Source organism: Pan troglodytes, chromosome 13 (assembly GCF_028858775.2).
Source record: "Pan troglodytes isolate AG18354 chromosome 13, NHGRI_mPanTro3-v2.0_pri, whole genome shotgun sequence".
Classification (NCBI taxonomy): Eukaryota; Metazoa; Chordata; class Mammalia; order Primates; family Hominidae; genus Pan; species Pan troglodytes.
In genome coordinates this window covers 108,670,528-108,683,439 of record NC_072411.2, presented here as the reverse complement: position 1 = coordinate 108,683,439, position 12,912 = coordinate 108,670,528, and the positions used below count along the sequence as shown (strand labels likewise).

General features: G+C 44.1%; 1 protein-coding gene across 3 annotated transcripts in view; it reads right to left on the bottom strand.

Moving 5' to 3' along the window:
* The window catches only part of ADAM23 (ADAM metallopeptidase domain 23), a 177,591-nt gene extending 167,799 nt beyond the window's left edge, over positions 1-9,792 (bottom strand). For 2 of the 3 annotated variants that reach the window (XM_009444104.5, XM_516049.8), the window contains exons 1-2: positions 9,244-9,792; positions 7,802-8,019 (exon numbers count right to left, since the gene is read on the bottom strand). In XM_009444104.5, the coding sequence (XP_009442379.1) occupies positions 7,802-8,019; positions 9,244-9,457 (432 nt within the window). In that variant the 5' untranslated portion in view covers positions 9,458-9,792. The remainder of the gene's footprint in view (positions 1-7,801; positions 8,020-9,243) is intronic. The other variant, XM_009444105.5, reaches the window with a different exon arrangement.
* Between the last annotated feature and the right edge of the window lie 3,120 nt (positions 9,793-12,912).

Here is a 12,912-nt window from a genome sequence, read left to right as displayed (position 1 = left end):
ACAGGGGTTTTCTATAACTAGCCCGAGGGTTTGGACAGAAATGAATAGAATCATCCAAAATTATAACCTGCTATGGACTGACCTTTGGGTAAACAGGCCTGGAAAAATGCTGAAAGGAGAAGGGAACAGCAAATGTGTGGTGTAAGAAGGAAAGCAGCAGTTCTTCTCAAGAGACTTTTACATCCTCTCCCTGGCTCCAAGAGGAAAATTCATCTAGCTGAAATTATGCTTGTTGAATGTGGATAAAGGGAGTCACATGATGAAATAAGTGTTCCATAAAGATTAATCTGTCAGCAGTGGGACTGATGGATTGACAGAGAGAGAGACCAGAGGCGATGACAAGAACACAATGCAGAGAAGGGGGGAGGGATGGAGTCATGGGAGACACGTCAAGACTTAATCAGCGACTATTTATAGGCAGGAGAGAGAGGAGTCAAAGATGACTCCCAAGGTTCACTCTTAGATAGCTGGGAAAACTGAGGGGCATGGCTGAGAAGGATGAGGAAGGCAGGAAGGAGAGCTCTCTTCCTGCATGATTTACCTTCACACAGGGCATCACCATTGGGCAAATGCTCCTGGGTTATTTTTTCTTTTTAATTTTTTTAACTTATTGTAGACACAGGTTCTGGCTAGGTTGCCTGAGTTGCTCTCAAACTCCTAGCCTTAAGTGATCCTCCCACCTCAGCCTCCCAAAATGCCTGGATGACAGGTGTGAGCCACTGCACCTGGCCTCCTGGGTTATTTTTTCACCAACTGTAAAGAGAAGGACAGTGGTCCACCCTGCTAACAAAGCCTGAGAATAAGTGAAGACAGAATGACACTAATAGTTACATAGTTAGCAGGAATGAGTCAACCCGTGAGCAGAAAGCATTATTTAGGGACACATGCTGAAGCAAGACTTTCAACAGCACAGCTCAGCTGTAGGCTGCTGGAAAGCAGTTAGCAGTTAGACCAAACCAGGATGAAATGTCCAAAAATGGTCTAGACTTTATGGAAGAGAATAATCAAAGACAAGGATCCAAACTCAAATGCCCAAAGGGACCAGAAATGCAGAAGGGTTAGTGTTAGCAACAAAGAATGAGGGCACTGCAGTAAACAGCATGTGTCATCCTATCTAAAGAGGAGCCACGTCTTACCTGTAGGTGGGTTACTCCCTAGGTGAATTACTCCCATCCAGGGCCGTAAGCCCAATCTTCTGATTCTTCAAGAGAAATCATCACACCCACCACTCTCTACCATATTATGCCTTTTTATCTTCTGCAAGCACGTGTCAATACCTAAAATCTTCATGTGGTTGTCATTGCTGCTCTGGACATGTTTATGGTCTGTCTCTTCCTACTAGAAGTAAAGCTCGCTGGGGAGCCACATAATTGGCACTCATCTATGCTCAATCAATATGCGCTCATCTCTTGACTTCCTAGGACTTACAATTTGATATAGAATAAATCCAGACCCCCTTGTGTCTTCACAGTCTTCACAACCTTCCACCTTCACTTCCTGCCACTCCCAATACACCCTACCTCTCTTCAGCATGAGCTCTGCAAAGGGAAGACCTGGATTCAAATCCTGGCTCTCTCTGCCATTTACTAGCTATTTGTCCTTACTGAAGATACTAACTATAAATCTCAACTGCTATGTCTATAAATGCCTATGTCACTGGGTGCTTAGAGGAACTAAGTAGGATATTTAAAAATTGATTACAAATGTTACACTAGGCCAGGCACAGTGGTTTATGCCTGTAATCCCAGAACTTTGGGAGGCCAAAGTGGGCGGATCACCTGAGGTCAGGAGTTCAAGACCAACCTGGCCAACATGGTGAAACCCCATCTCTACTTGAAACGCAAAAATTACCTGGGTGTGGTGGCACACACCTGTAGTCCTAGCTACATGGGAGGCTGAAGTGGGAGAACTGCTTGAACCCGAGAGGCAGAGACTGCAGTGAGCCAAGGTCGTGCCATTGCACTACAGCCTGGGCAACAGAGTGAGACTCTGTCTTTGAAGTTTCCTACACTTGAGTTTCCCCTTCTTGCACTCACCACCCAAATAACCTGCTACTACCCAAGCAAGTCAGGCCTTTGCACCTGGAGCCTCTCCTCTGCCGATTCTGTGGCTCTTCCTTTCTCCACCTTCTGCACAAACTTAACTCCTAATTGCTCTTTAGGGCCAGCTCAATTGCTTCTTCCTCTATGAGGTTTTCTTTGACTTCCCTAGGCAACGGTTATTCTCTCCTTTGGATGCCTACAGCCTTCTGTTCCTTCCACTAGTAACTGCACTAACATAAACCACACATCAGCGGCTACCTTGATTCTGACACTCCACCAGTGAGCAAAGGTAGGGACAAAGTGTTAGTCTTCTTCGTTTTCCCCAGAGTCTAGCACAGCGCCTGATTCAAAAGAAGTATTCAATAAATGTCTGCTGAATCAAACAAAACTGAACACCTACTATGTGTAAATCTGATTTACTGGAAACTATTTGAGTAGAAAAACACATCTTGCTCCACCATAAAAATAACAAAAACTACCAGCTCTTGATTATCACAATCACATTAATGATGGGTAGCAGTGAGAGACATTATCTAAAAATTGTTGATACAGGTATTTTTGCTACTTTAGGTAGTGTAAGCATATAGTTAGTGTGACTTATGCAGTGCTAAAAACTCAAGACCAAAATTATCTCTCCTCAGTAGCAGTGAGGAGCACAGTGCCAAAAATACTTGAGTATTTTGAGGGTCCTTTTGAATTTTAGTTTGATTATCACATGAATTCCATGGGAACCCCTATACTCTAACATATAAGTGTTCAATCATCAATTCATTCCACAGAAGGCCTACTACATGCCAAGCATTACAAGTAAAATCATTACAAGCCTGAATTCTATATATTACAATTTTGTAATGACTGCTTAGGAAGACGTGGAAAACTTGGGAAGGCTGTTTAGATAAAGGCAGCTCTTTAGATAAAGTCTAGGCTTGCTAAAGAAACTTCCAGAAGGGAAATCTTTTCCCCATGTTCCACAGTATAAAACTTTCTATTGATTTTTAAAATTAATTCCTTATAATAAAGGTCATAAAAATATATGTTCCAGAATTGTAAAAACGTGTGCTAACATCTCATGGCAGAGACAGGTGGGAGTCTTCATCCTATGTTCCTCTTTCTGTTGTCCCATACCAAAAACAATGGAACAACTGGTTTCTGGAAAGTCAAGAAATGTGGAACCAGTCCTATCCTAAAATAGAGAAGGAAACAAAAATAATCACCAAGATCTAAATTCACTTAAACTTCTCTCTCTTCTCTCTTCAACCTGGGGTGGTAGGTAGTAGAGAAAGCAAAAGACTGAGCCACACAGGTCAACTAAAGTCAGCTTTCCCCAAGGTCCGGTGCTATGCATCGTGCATCTCCACAATCCCTTCCCAACCAGAAGAGACGAGAATCCTAAGGGAGCATGATATAGGACAAGTAGCTTTTTAGGGGGTTTTTTTGTTTGTTTGTTTTTTGAGACAGAGTCTCAGTCTGTGGCCCAGGGTGGACTGCAGTGACGCTCACCGCAACCTCCACCTCCCGGGATCAAGCAATTCTCATGCCTCAGTCTCCCAAGTAGCTGGGATTACAGGTGCGTACCACTGCGCCTGGCTAATGTTTGTATTTTTTTAGTAGAGATGGGGTTTCATCATATTGACCAGGCTGGTCTCAAACTCCTGACCTCAGGTGATCCAACCGCCTCAGCCTCCCAGAGCGCTGGGATTACAGGCATGAGCCACCACGCCCAGCAGGACAAGTAGTTTTTGACTAAAGTTTCAGGAAAAGCTTCCTTAACTCTCCTAGGAACAGACCACATAGGATTATCTCAGAATGAATGAATGAATCTAAAGTGTTTCTCCTGCTTTTAAAATGTATGGTCCATTTTATTAATATATTGCATTAATGGTTAATAAAATGCTTATATTTAGTAATCATACAATTCCATTTATGCCCATAAAAGTCTCTACAAGTGAAAAAGATCGATCTTGATAACAAAGTAAGAGATATAAGAAAAAAGCAATGTTTTTTCCTTCTCTAGTCTCACACAACACTTAACCCAACACTTCTGACATCTGATGTATGGGAGGGTTTTCCCCACACACCAAGTAATTCTGCAGATTCTCCATCACATACCACTTCGGTGTCCTCCAATTCAATTCTGACACTCTTAGCCTGGAGACAGCGTCAGATCCACCAGTTGAAGGCCTAGTCCCACAAGCCTACAGATGCCCACTTCAGATGCCAATCTCAAGCCCCAGATGGAGGGCTGTGCTCCTGACAGATCAGCTATAAACTAGGGTAGCCACAATTCCCTTTAATTAATTTGCTAGAGCGGTTCACAGAACTCAGGAAATACTTTACTTACACTTACCATTTACATAACAGATATTACAAAGAATACAGATGAAGAGCCAGATGGAAGAGACACATAGGGCGAGGATCTTCAATGCCCTCCCCAGGAACTCCACCCTCCAGGAAGTTCCACATGTTCAGCTATCCAAAAGTTTCCAGAACCCAGTCTTTTGGGTGTTTATGGATGCTTCCTTACATAGGCATGACTGATTAAATCACTGGCTATTGGTGATCAACTCAACCTTCTGCCTCTCTCTTTGGGGTTGTGGGGTGCAAATCCCAAACCTCTAATAATGTGCTGGTCTTTCTGGTGACCAGCTCCCATCGTGAAGCTATTTAGGGACCCCCAGCCACCCATCATCTCATTGGCATATGAAAGACACTCATCACTCTGGAGATTCCAAGGGTCTTCGAAGCTGTGTACCAGGAAACAGGATAATTACCAAATACATTTCACAATATCACAAAGCAAAATTAAATTTTTCCATTTCAGACCCTAATACTGCTACACGGCAGGAATCTGACTTCCTAGCTAGCAAGAAAGAATTTATAATAAATCATCAGAAAATAAAATTGTCTTTAAAGAATCTTGAATTTGAGTAAGCACCAAAAATCAAGGAATACAGCATTTGGATCCAAGGTGTCAAAACTCCCTGCCTGCTCTGGACTACCTTGGTTTATGCCTACTATCCTGGCATAATTATTAGGAGTGCCCACTTCTACTTTAAAAAATGGCACAGTTTGGACAACTGGTTATACATCACTCTATGCAGATAAAAAAGATTTTTCAACACTGTTTGACAAAGAAACATTAAGGCATTCAGAAACATTAGCATGCAAAGAGGTGGTTTGCACAATCTGCTTTTACACTCACCAATTCTGGAAGAGTTAATAAACATGTTAACTTTCACAGCTATAAAGTAATAAAGATTGATCAACATTGAACATTTATGAAATTTCTTCAGACATAAATGTGGAGCTTGGCCTTGCAACCTATATTTGGGAATTTCCATTTCCACCTCTACCCCTAGTCTAGGGATCCATGAGAAAGGCACAGTGATTCAGCATTTCTAAGGCTTTCATTAAAATGTGCTTCAGTGCAATGAAATCAGGGGAGGGAAAAAAAGGTACATAACACAGATATTAAAAACTTCTTTACATAAAAGCAGAAATGAAATTCTATACTTTCTTACTGAAACATTTCTAAAGCAGCAGAACTGGCAAGTGTCTCTCATCACTGTTATTAAGCAAGTCATCCTAAGATACAGCAGAAAGCAGATGGAACACTTTTTATCAACTACTTCAAGAGATGCTTAAAAACAGAAGTAAAAGGGAGATCACAGAACACAAAGGGTAATTTCAAGGCACCCACCAAACAACAACACTGTCTATACCTGTACGGGAGCACTTTTAGAATCTTGCTTATCTCATTTTCCTGCCTCCTGGAGGATAGATCATGTCTTTTCATCCTTTTAACCTTTATCTCTTATCTTTGAATACTTAGCATACCGCTTGCATATGAGAAAGGTGCAACAAATGTTTATAGAGTTAAACTAATAAGAAAAATGCTTTCAAACACGATTTCTGTAGAAACATTCTTTTCAAAGTACAGTATAAAAGAAACCCAACTACAATTGAGGGTGGGGGGAGGATGAAACAGAATCATTCCAAGGGCAAGCAGGTGATCCACAGTGAGAAGTCTATTCCTCTAGGTAAGCGGTGGGTACAGGTTTAACAAACCTTATTATCACGGAAGTCAGGTATATTACAGTCAAACCACGTCCCACCAAAGAAAACAGCCACATAAGGTTAAACTATAAGGCAAGCATTAGTCATAGCCTCAAACATCTGAGTTATTAAAAAGTGCCACTGAAATTTCAAGTCTCTGCTGAGGAGGGCTTGAGCATTCTTTGAAACAGGCTTTGAGGCAGCTGTTTTTCCTTCCTCCAGCATCCTAAGCAAAGGTGCTGGAGTTTGAGAACTAACCACTTAACTCTAAAAGGTCTCATTCATAAGGAAAGCTATAAAAGCCTCAATGCATTTTATCAAAAGGGCCTTGGATTTCTCTTCTTTAAAGACAACACCCATTTCTCCTATCAATAAGACAAATGAGTTAGACATGACCTATTAGTCACCCCATTAAGTTATATAGGAGCTTATGGAGAAAAGGGCTGGCTGAGAACAGAGACACATTTATCTCACGGTGGGTAGCAGCCACTTCAAAATAATGTGAAAGAAAGTTCACCTCTCCAGTAATATTCAAGGTGAAGGAAGCACTTTCTCAGAGACCTAACTTGTAAAAAATAGTAAAAATTAAACATTCAGGTCACCTGAATTTTATATTAGCTGCTTTACAACATAGGAAAATCACCCAAAAGCCTTAAATTTCTAGCTCCCCATTTGTAAAATGGGGATAAATACTGTTACCACTCACCTATATTTTAGAAAACTAATAAAAACAATGATGTAAACTGCAGATACTTTCTTAAATTCTAGATGTTTAGACAGTTAATTGCTAACTGTTGTTCTCACCTGAACAAGTACAGGTCAAAATGAAACATTTAACATACAGACTCTATTTTCTGCTCCCGATAAACGACAGAAGAACCAATAATCCATTGTGTAAATCTGCTCGGGGTTCAAAATAATATTAATTCAAGTAAAGAATAGTACACAGGGAAAAAGATCCCTTAAACTCTTTGGATATTAAACATTTGTCTTCTACTGATACCTTGGTAAATATCAGTTCCACTTTCTGAACTAACCTGAAAGTAAAGCAACTGCTCATAATCAATGCAGAGTAGGTACTGAAGAATTATGCCAATCAAAATTGGTCTTCATATTATGCAAATAATTTGTGTCTAGTCACCATAATCTTTTTAAATGTCAAATTGTTTACCTATTGAAAATACAACAGAAAAATTTTTTTTCCTCCTACTGATCAATTAAAGAAACAAAGAGACTGTTTAAACACTCAATTTCTAAGTGGAAAGACTGATGGAGACACTGCAGCCAAATAGCTTCTTGAAGCAATCTTGCATGTGCAGATTGAAAGCAGTTTTTATATCATGGGAGGCAGTTTTATATCAAGGCAGAATACTGCACCCTTACATAAAGCCTCACAGAAACAAGTTAGAATCATAAACACATTCACTTAACTACTGTTCAGTGCCCAATGTACCTGAAAGATACATGGATATCATTTCAGGTATCAGAAAATTCTAGTTCCAGTTTAGTCAGAGAAGAGAAACAACAGTCTTATCCCAGTAGATCCCAAGTTAATTCCTTCCAGTTTCTCCCCTATCATAATATTAATTGCTTTCTTAATAAAATGCTGCAGTAAAATTTGTGAACTCAGATTCTGGCAGAAAATCAAATCAAAGGAAAACTCTTCATGATAGTTACTTTTGCATAGCCAGCCTCCTGCCTACCTTATTATGTTTTTGCTGGTGTCTTGCCTTTGTGTCAAGAACGTGATAAGGGCTTTCCGAGTCTTGGTTGATGTAATATATGAGTCTTGAAGGCAGTGTGATTTCTTTCTGCATTGCATTGCTGTAACTGATATTACTGCTGCTATTCTGTTGCAATGTATTGTCTTCATCTGCCAGGACTCCCAAATTTTTTTCTGCAGTTTCATTCCAATGCGGAGCTGGTGGAGGTAGGGGGGTGGGGGAGCAGAAAATACAAACATACACAAACACACACATATTTACCCCATAAATACATAAGCACTAAAATGCATTTTTCCTTTAATTGCAAACACAAAGTTTTCTATTTATAAGCAGCTAAGAAGTAGAGCTAGAGTAAAGCAAGTTATTTCAACAATAAAATGGCCTGGAGAAGTTAATAAATAGCCAATAAGGCTTATACAACTGTGCACTATTTATTTTGATTTATGTCTTACATATACATTTCTAGTCAGACTCAAATCTATACTTCTAAGTGTTGGGGGGGGTTGTAGAATGAACTTGAGGGAAGAAGAGTCATTAAATGAACATGTTCAGGGGTCCTGCCCCCGATCTCCACCCCTTCTCTGAGTCCACAGAAGCACAACTCTACTCTGCCTAGTGGCATCCCATCCAAGAGCTAAGAACGCTCCTAAGATAACTTGAGTACTGAATTTATGGATACCGAATATTAATCGACTCTTTTAACAAAATGGACAATTCCCTTCTCTTTTAACTTTAAGATGAGCAAACATACTTTGCCATGTAAGGATACAGATGCTGGCAGCTTCCCAATTTCTTTTTATTTTCCTGACAAAGCCAGCTTTCTGCTTTCGGTGACTTCCAATCATCAATATATAGAAGATGGTATTATATTAATTGTTCATTATAATGACAAGCACTTTGAGAAATCAGAACCAAAGGTCGTGCATGAAGTATGTCTTCAGCACCTTAATTCTTTGGTCCCCGAAGTGTGCCTCCCCCACCTTAATTCCAACCGCACTGAATGCGCCGGATACGAAATTTGAGGAAACAGCCCATTGCCACTATTATCACTACATCCTCCCCGCATTCACATTAAGGTACCACGAAAGTAGCAACTTGCTCCCTCGCTGTATTTCCCATCCACTGGTTTCCCCTCCGCAAGTTGCACAGAGATCGCTGAGGGACCCAGGATCCACTAAACACCTCCCAGTGGAACCAACAAGAATTGGAATGGGTTTTTCGCGAATGCAACAGAAACGGACTTCCAAAAGTGAACTGGGATGAATGGGGGTTTGGGAACGAGAAGGGTGGAAAGACAGGCAGGGAGGGAAGGAAAGGCCGAGCCGGGGACAAGCCCGGAGCACACGGACCCGCGCGCCCTTCGCTTTCCTCTGCAGGGCCCCGCGGGAAAGCCAACGCAAAGGGCACGGGGCCATACCCACCGCTGGGCGCAGCAGCCCCCCAGGCGCGGGGCCGGGACGAGGCGGCGAGCGGAGGCAGCAGGAGAAGGACGAGAAGCAGGCGGCAGGGCGGCGTGCGGGCCGGGGCGCTGGCAGGCACCGAGCCGGCGGGGCCGCGTTGGGGGCCGCAGGAAGCGCCGGCAAGGCTGCAGCCCGCCAGGGGCGGCTGCCGGGAGCTGCTGCCGGGCGGCTTCATGGCTCATAGCTCCCGGGCGCCGCTCCGTGTGGCCGGCGAGAGCGCCGGGCTAGCTGCGGGGCGGCCGCGGGCGGAGCCGGTCACGCCGGCTCGGCGCGCATGGTGCCGCGGCGGGCAGGGGGCTCCGGGCTCGGGGCACGGGGCGCGGGGCTCGGGGCTGGGCGGCGCCCCCTTTCCCGGCTCGCCTAGCCTCGCAGCCACTCCCGGGGCGGGACGCAGAGGAGTCCAGGGGTCCTCGCCGCTCCGCCAACTTGGAGCCTCCCCAGCGGCTACTCCCTCCCTCGGCGGGCGCGGCCGCTTCAGCGACTGCTGGGGCTGCCGCCGGGCCTGAGGATGCTGAGGCGGCGCGCGGGAGCGAGCGGCGCGGGGACGCGCGGAGCGGGCGTGCGCCCCGCCCCCCGAGAGCGCGCCCGAGCGGGGCTTCGGGTGCTGATGCTGTTGCTGGATGCTGTGCTGCTGCTGTTGCCTGGCCCGGAACGCACTGCGCATGCTTTGTTGGGGGGCGGGGAAGGGGGTAAAGCAGCAGAGTGATGCAGCAGCCCAAGCAGCATCGGAGGTGACGGGTGGTACCTCAAAAGATGGGGGCGGTGGAGGGGGAGCCGGCAGTCACGGATAAGCCAGAAGAAAGAGAGTACGGGGGTTTCCAGGCCAGAGACAGGGATGATCGGGAGAAAACAACCAGCCGAAGTCCACCTCCCTTTTCCACCACCCCAGACTTCACATACCCTCTCCTATTCCAACCCCTTCCTGCTCTGGATAAACTAAGGCCACGCATTTCCTTCTTAATCCCTTATTTATTTGCTTCCTGCATGTAAATATAAAGGATTGCAGCCGGGGAGGTAAAAATAGCGCGGCTCCTCATTCAGATTGCCAGCAGCGGGTGGGACTGCGGCTGAGAAGAGCGTTTGCGCCGCAGGCTGGCGCGGAGTGGCAGGAATCCCCCGCGCAGGGGCGCTCCGCCCCGGCCCGTGTCCTCCCTGCCGGTGCCTGGGGTCTTTGAGGAAAGCACAAGAAGCCGGACGGTGTTTGCTCAAAAGTTCAGAAAGTATGACTGGGCATATTCGGGAAGGACTTCGACATTCTGGCGGGGAAGCAATACAGAGATTAGAAACGAAGTGTGTGGCAGCTATCTTGGGAAATCCGTTGTTTGTCAACCACGGGGATGGGCACACATTTAGGAGGACACATTTCTATTTTTGAGATCCAGTCCTGACTTCTGCAGAGGAAAGGGGAAGTTTTCTCTCGTTGCTGTAAAAAATGTAAATCCCTGACTTCGGTGGGTTCGCAGCCACTAAATCTGATGGCTTCAGATAAGAGTCTGTGGCATATTTCTGCCCCCAAACTCTCATAATGCAAGCATTCATTTATTCACCCTCCCAATGACAATCTGAGTGATAACAATGTTGTCTTACTCCGACATCCACGGGGTGAGGGCTGGGGTGGAGAATTCCATGATTAAAAGAAAGAATGTGGGTATAAAAGTGCCATGGCCATGACAGAACTCAGTGTTAGCCATCATCTTCTCCACTCACACTTAACAAAGAGAAAAGAAGAAGACATATACGCGCGCACACACACACATTACAAAACTGTTAGGTAAATATTGAGATAACTTCCTTTCTATGTTGAGCTAGGATATTATTATCACATATTTATTCCTGCAAATTTGTAATTGTTGCTACCTCCCCCATGTGAGGGCAACAACAGTTTTCCCTTCTGCACACCATTGTGTCCCTAGGACCTCACACAGTGTCTGAGGCACAGAGAAATCGCTTGGAAAATATGTACTAAATGAATAAAGAAATGGGTGATACACACAAGCAGAAGTCACACTTGGGGCAGGCTAGTGAACACTCTAGCCCCACCGGAGTGCCCACTGCAGGTCAATGTTCTTAGGGTTGTCTCCCTCAAGTCAAGTATTCTCTGGCTAGGTTTTCCAAATTTATATTTGACACAATATGCATCCTGAAAAGGGGCCTGAGAGAAAGCAAGCCAGAAAGGAGATGTACAAGCAATGAGAAGGGAGAGGGAAATGAAAGGTGCAAAGCACCCAGATGCAAGTTACTTGAAAGGCATCTCTTGCAATTCAGTGACAACCTCTTAAAGTCTGTTCTGATAAATAAACCTACCAGCCAACCTGGACTGACCAAACCCACCCACCAGTTACAACACATCATTTCATGCACTTGGGGTATGGAATGAGGATTCAATATAGTTTCTTTTTTTTTTTTTTTTTGAGATGGTGTCTTGCTGTGTCACCCAGGCTGGAATGCAGTAGTGTGATCTCAGCTCACTGCAACCTCTGCCTCCCAGGTTCAAGCGATTCTCCTGCCTCAGCCTCCCAAGTAGCTGGGATTAGCTGGGATTACAGGCACGTGCCACTACACCCGGCTAATTTTTGTAGTTTTAGTAGAGACGGGGTTTCACCATGTTGGCCAGGCTGTTCTCAAACTCCTGACCTCAGGTGATCCACCCACCTCAGCTTCCCAAAGTGCTGGGATTACAGGCGTGATCCACCACACCCGGCCTCAATATAGTTTCTAATAAGGGGTTGGGGTATTTACAAAGAGGGATGTTGTCTTATGTACTATAGTCAAAAGACTGCATTTATTTACAGAACTTTAATGGTTACAGACATTGCTAGAGTCAAAATAAGATATCAATAAATGAAATAATGAGTCAGAGAAAGAGTACATTACTTAGAAAAAATTTACTGGAAGTTTAGTTTTTAAGCCATATATTTAAGGGAAGGTTAAAAACAGAATCAAATATTAACTGATTAAATAATTTAATTGGTCAACTTGGTAGAGTTAGTAATATTCTTATTAGGTAGTTCAGAATTTTTATTTTTATAGAGTTTACTTCTAAATATTCCCCTCTGTGCTTTCATAAGATTTAGTGACTTGCTTAATCACTTGCCACCTACTGCTTTGCTCTGTATTTGTGTATGTGCATATCATCATTCTTCCATCAAAAAATACTGAGAGCAAGGCTGTATCTTGGTCATCTCTGACTCCACAGCCTAGTATAGTACCTGGAATCAAATCAGCATTCATAGAGGGGCACTCACAGGTAGGAAACAGAGGGATTCAGCAAGATGGACTGGAATAAAGAAATATACCAGAAGCTTGAGTGCTATAATGGCCCTGGTTACAAATGTGTGTTGGATCCTAAGGCCATCAGAGGATCACTGGAGTGATCTAGTCACAGTGGCAGACATGGAGAAATGCTGCAGTCGTAGGTGAAGGCAGGTGGCCAGAAGGTCCATGGGAAGGAAATTATACCAGGCAATATGGACCCTAGGTAAGCACCATGAGGGGTGCATGTGAGCAATACCCAGGAAGGGTTGTCTTACTGTTCACAAAAATGGTCCATTGGTCTGGTGAGGGAGGAGATAAGAAGGTCTCTATTTGCCAAAATCTGTTTCCAGTGGTAGAACTGGACCCACTTTGCAA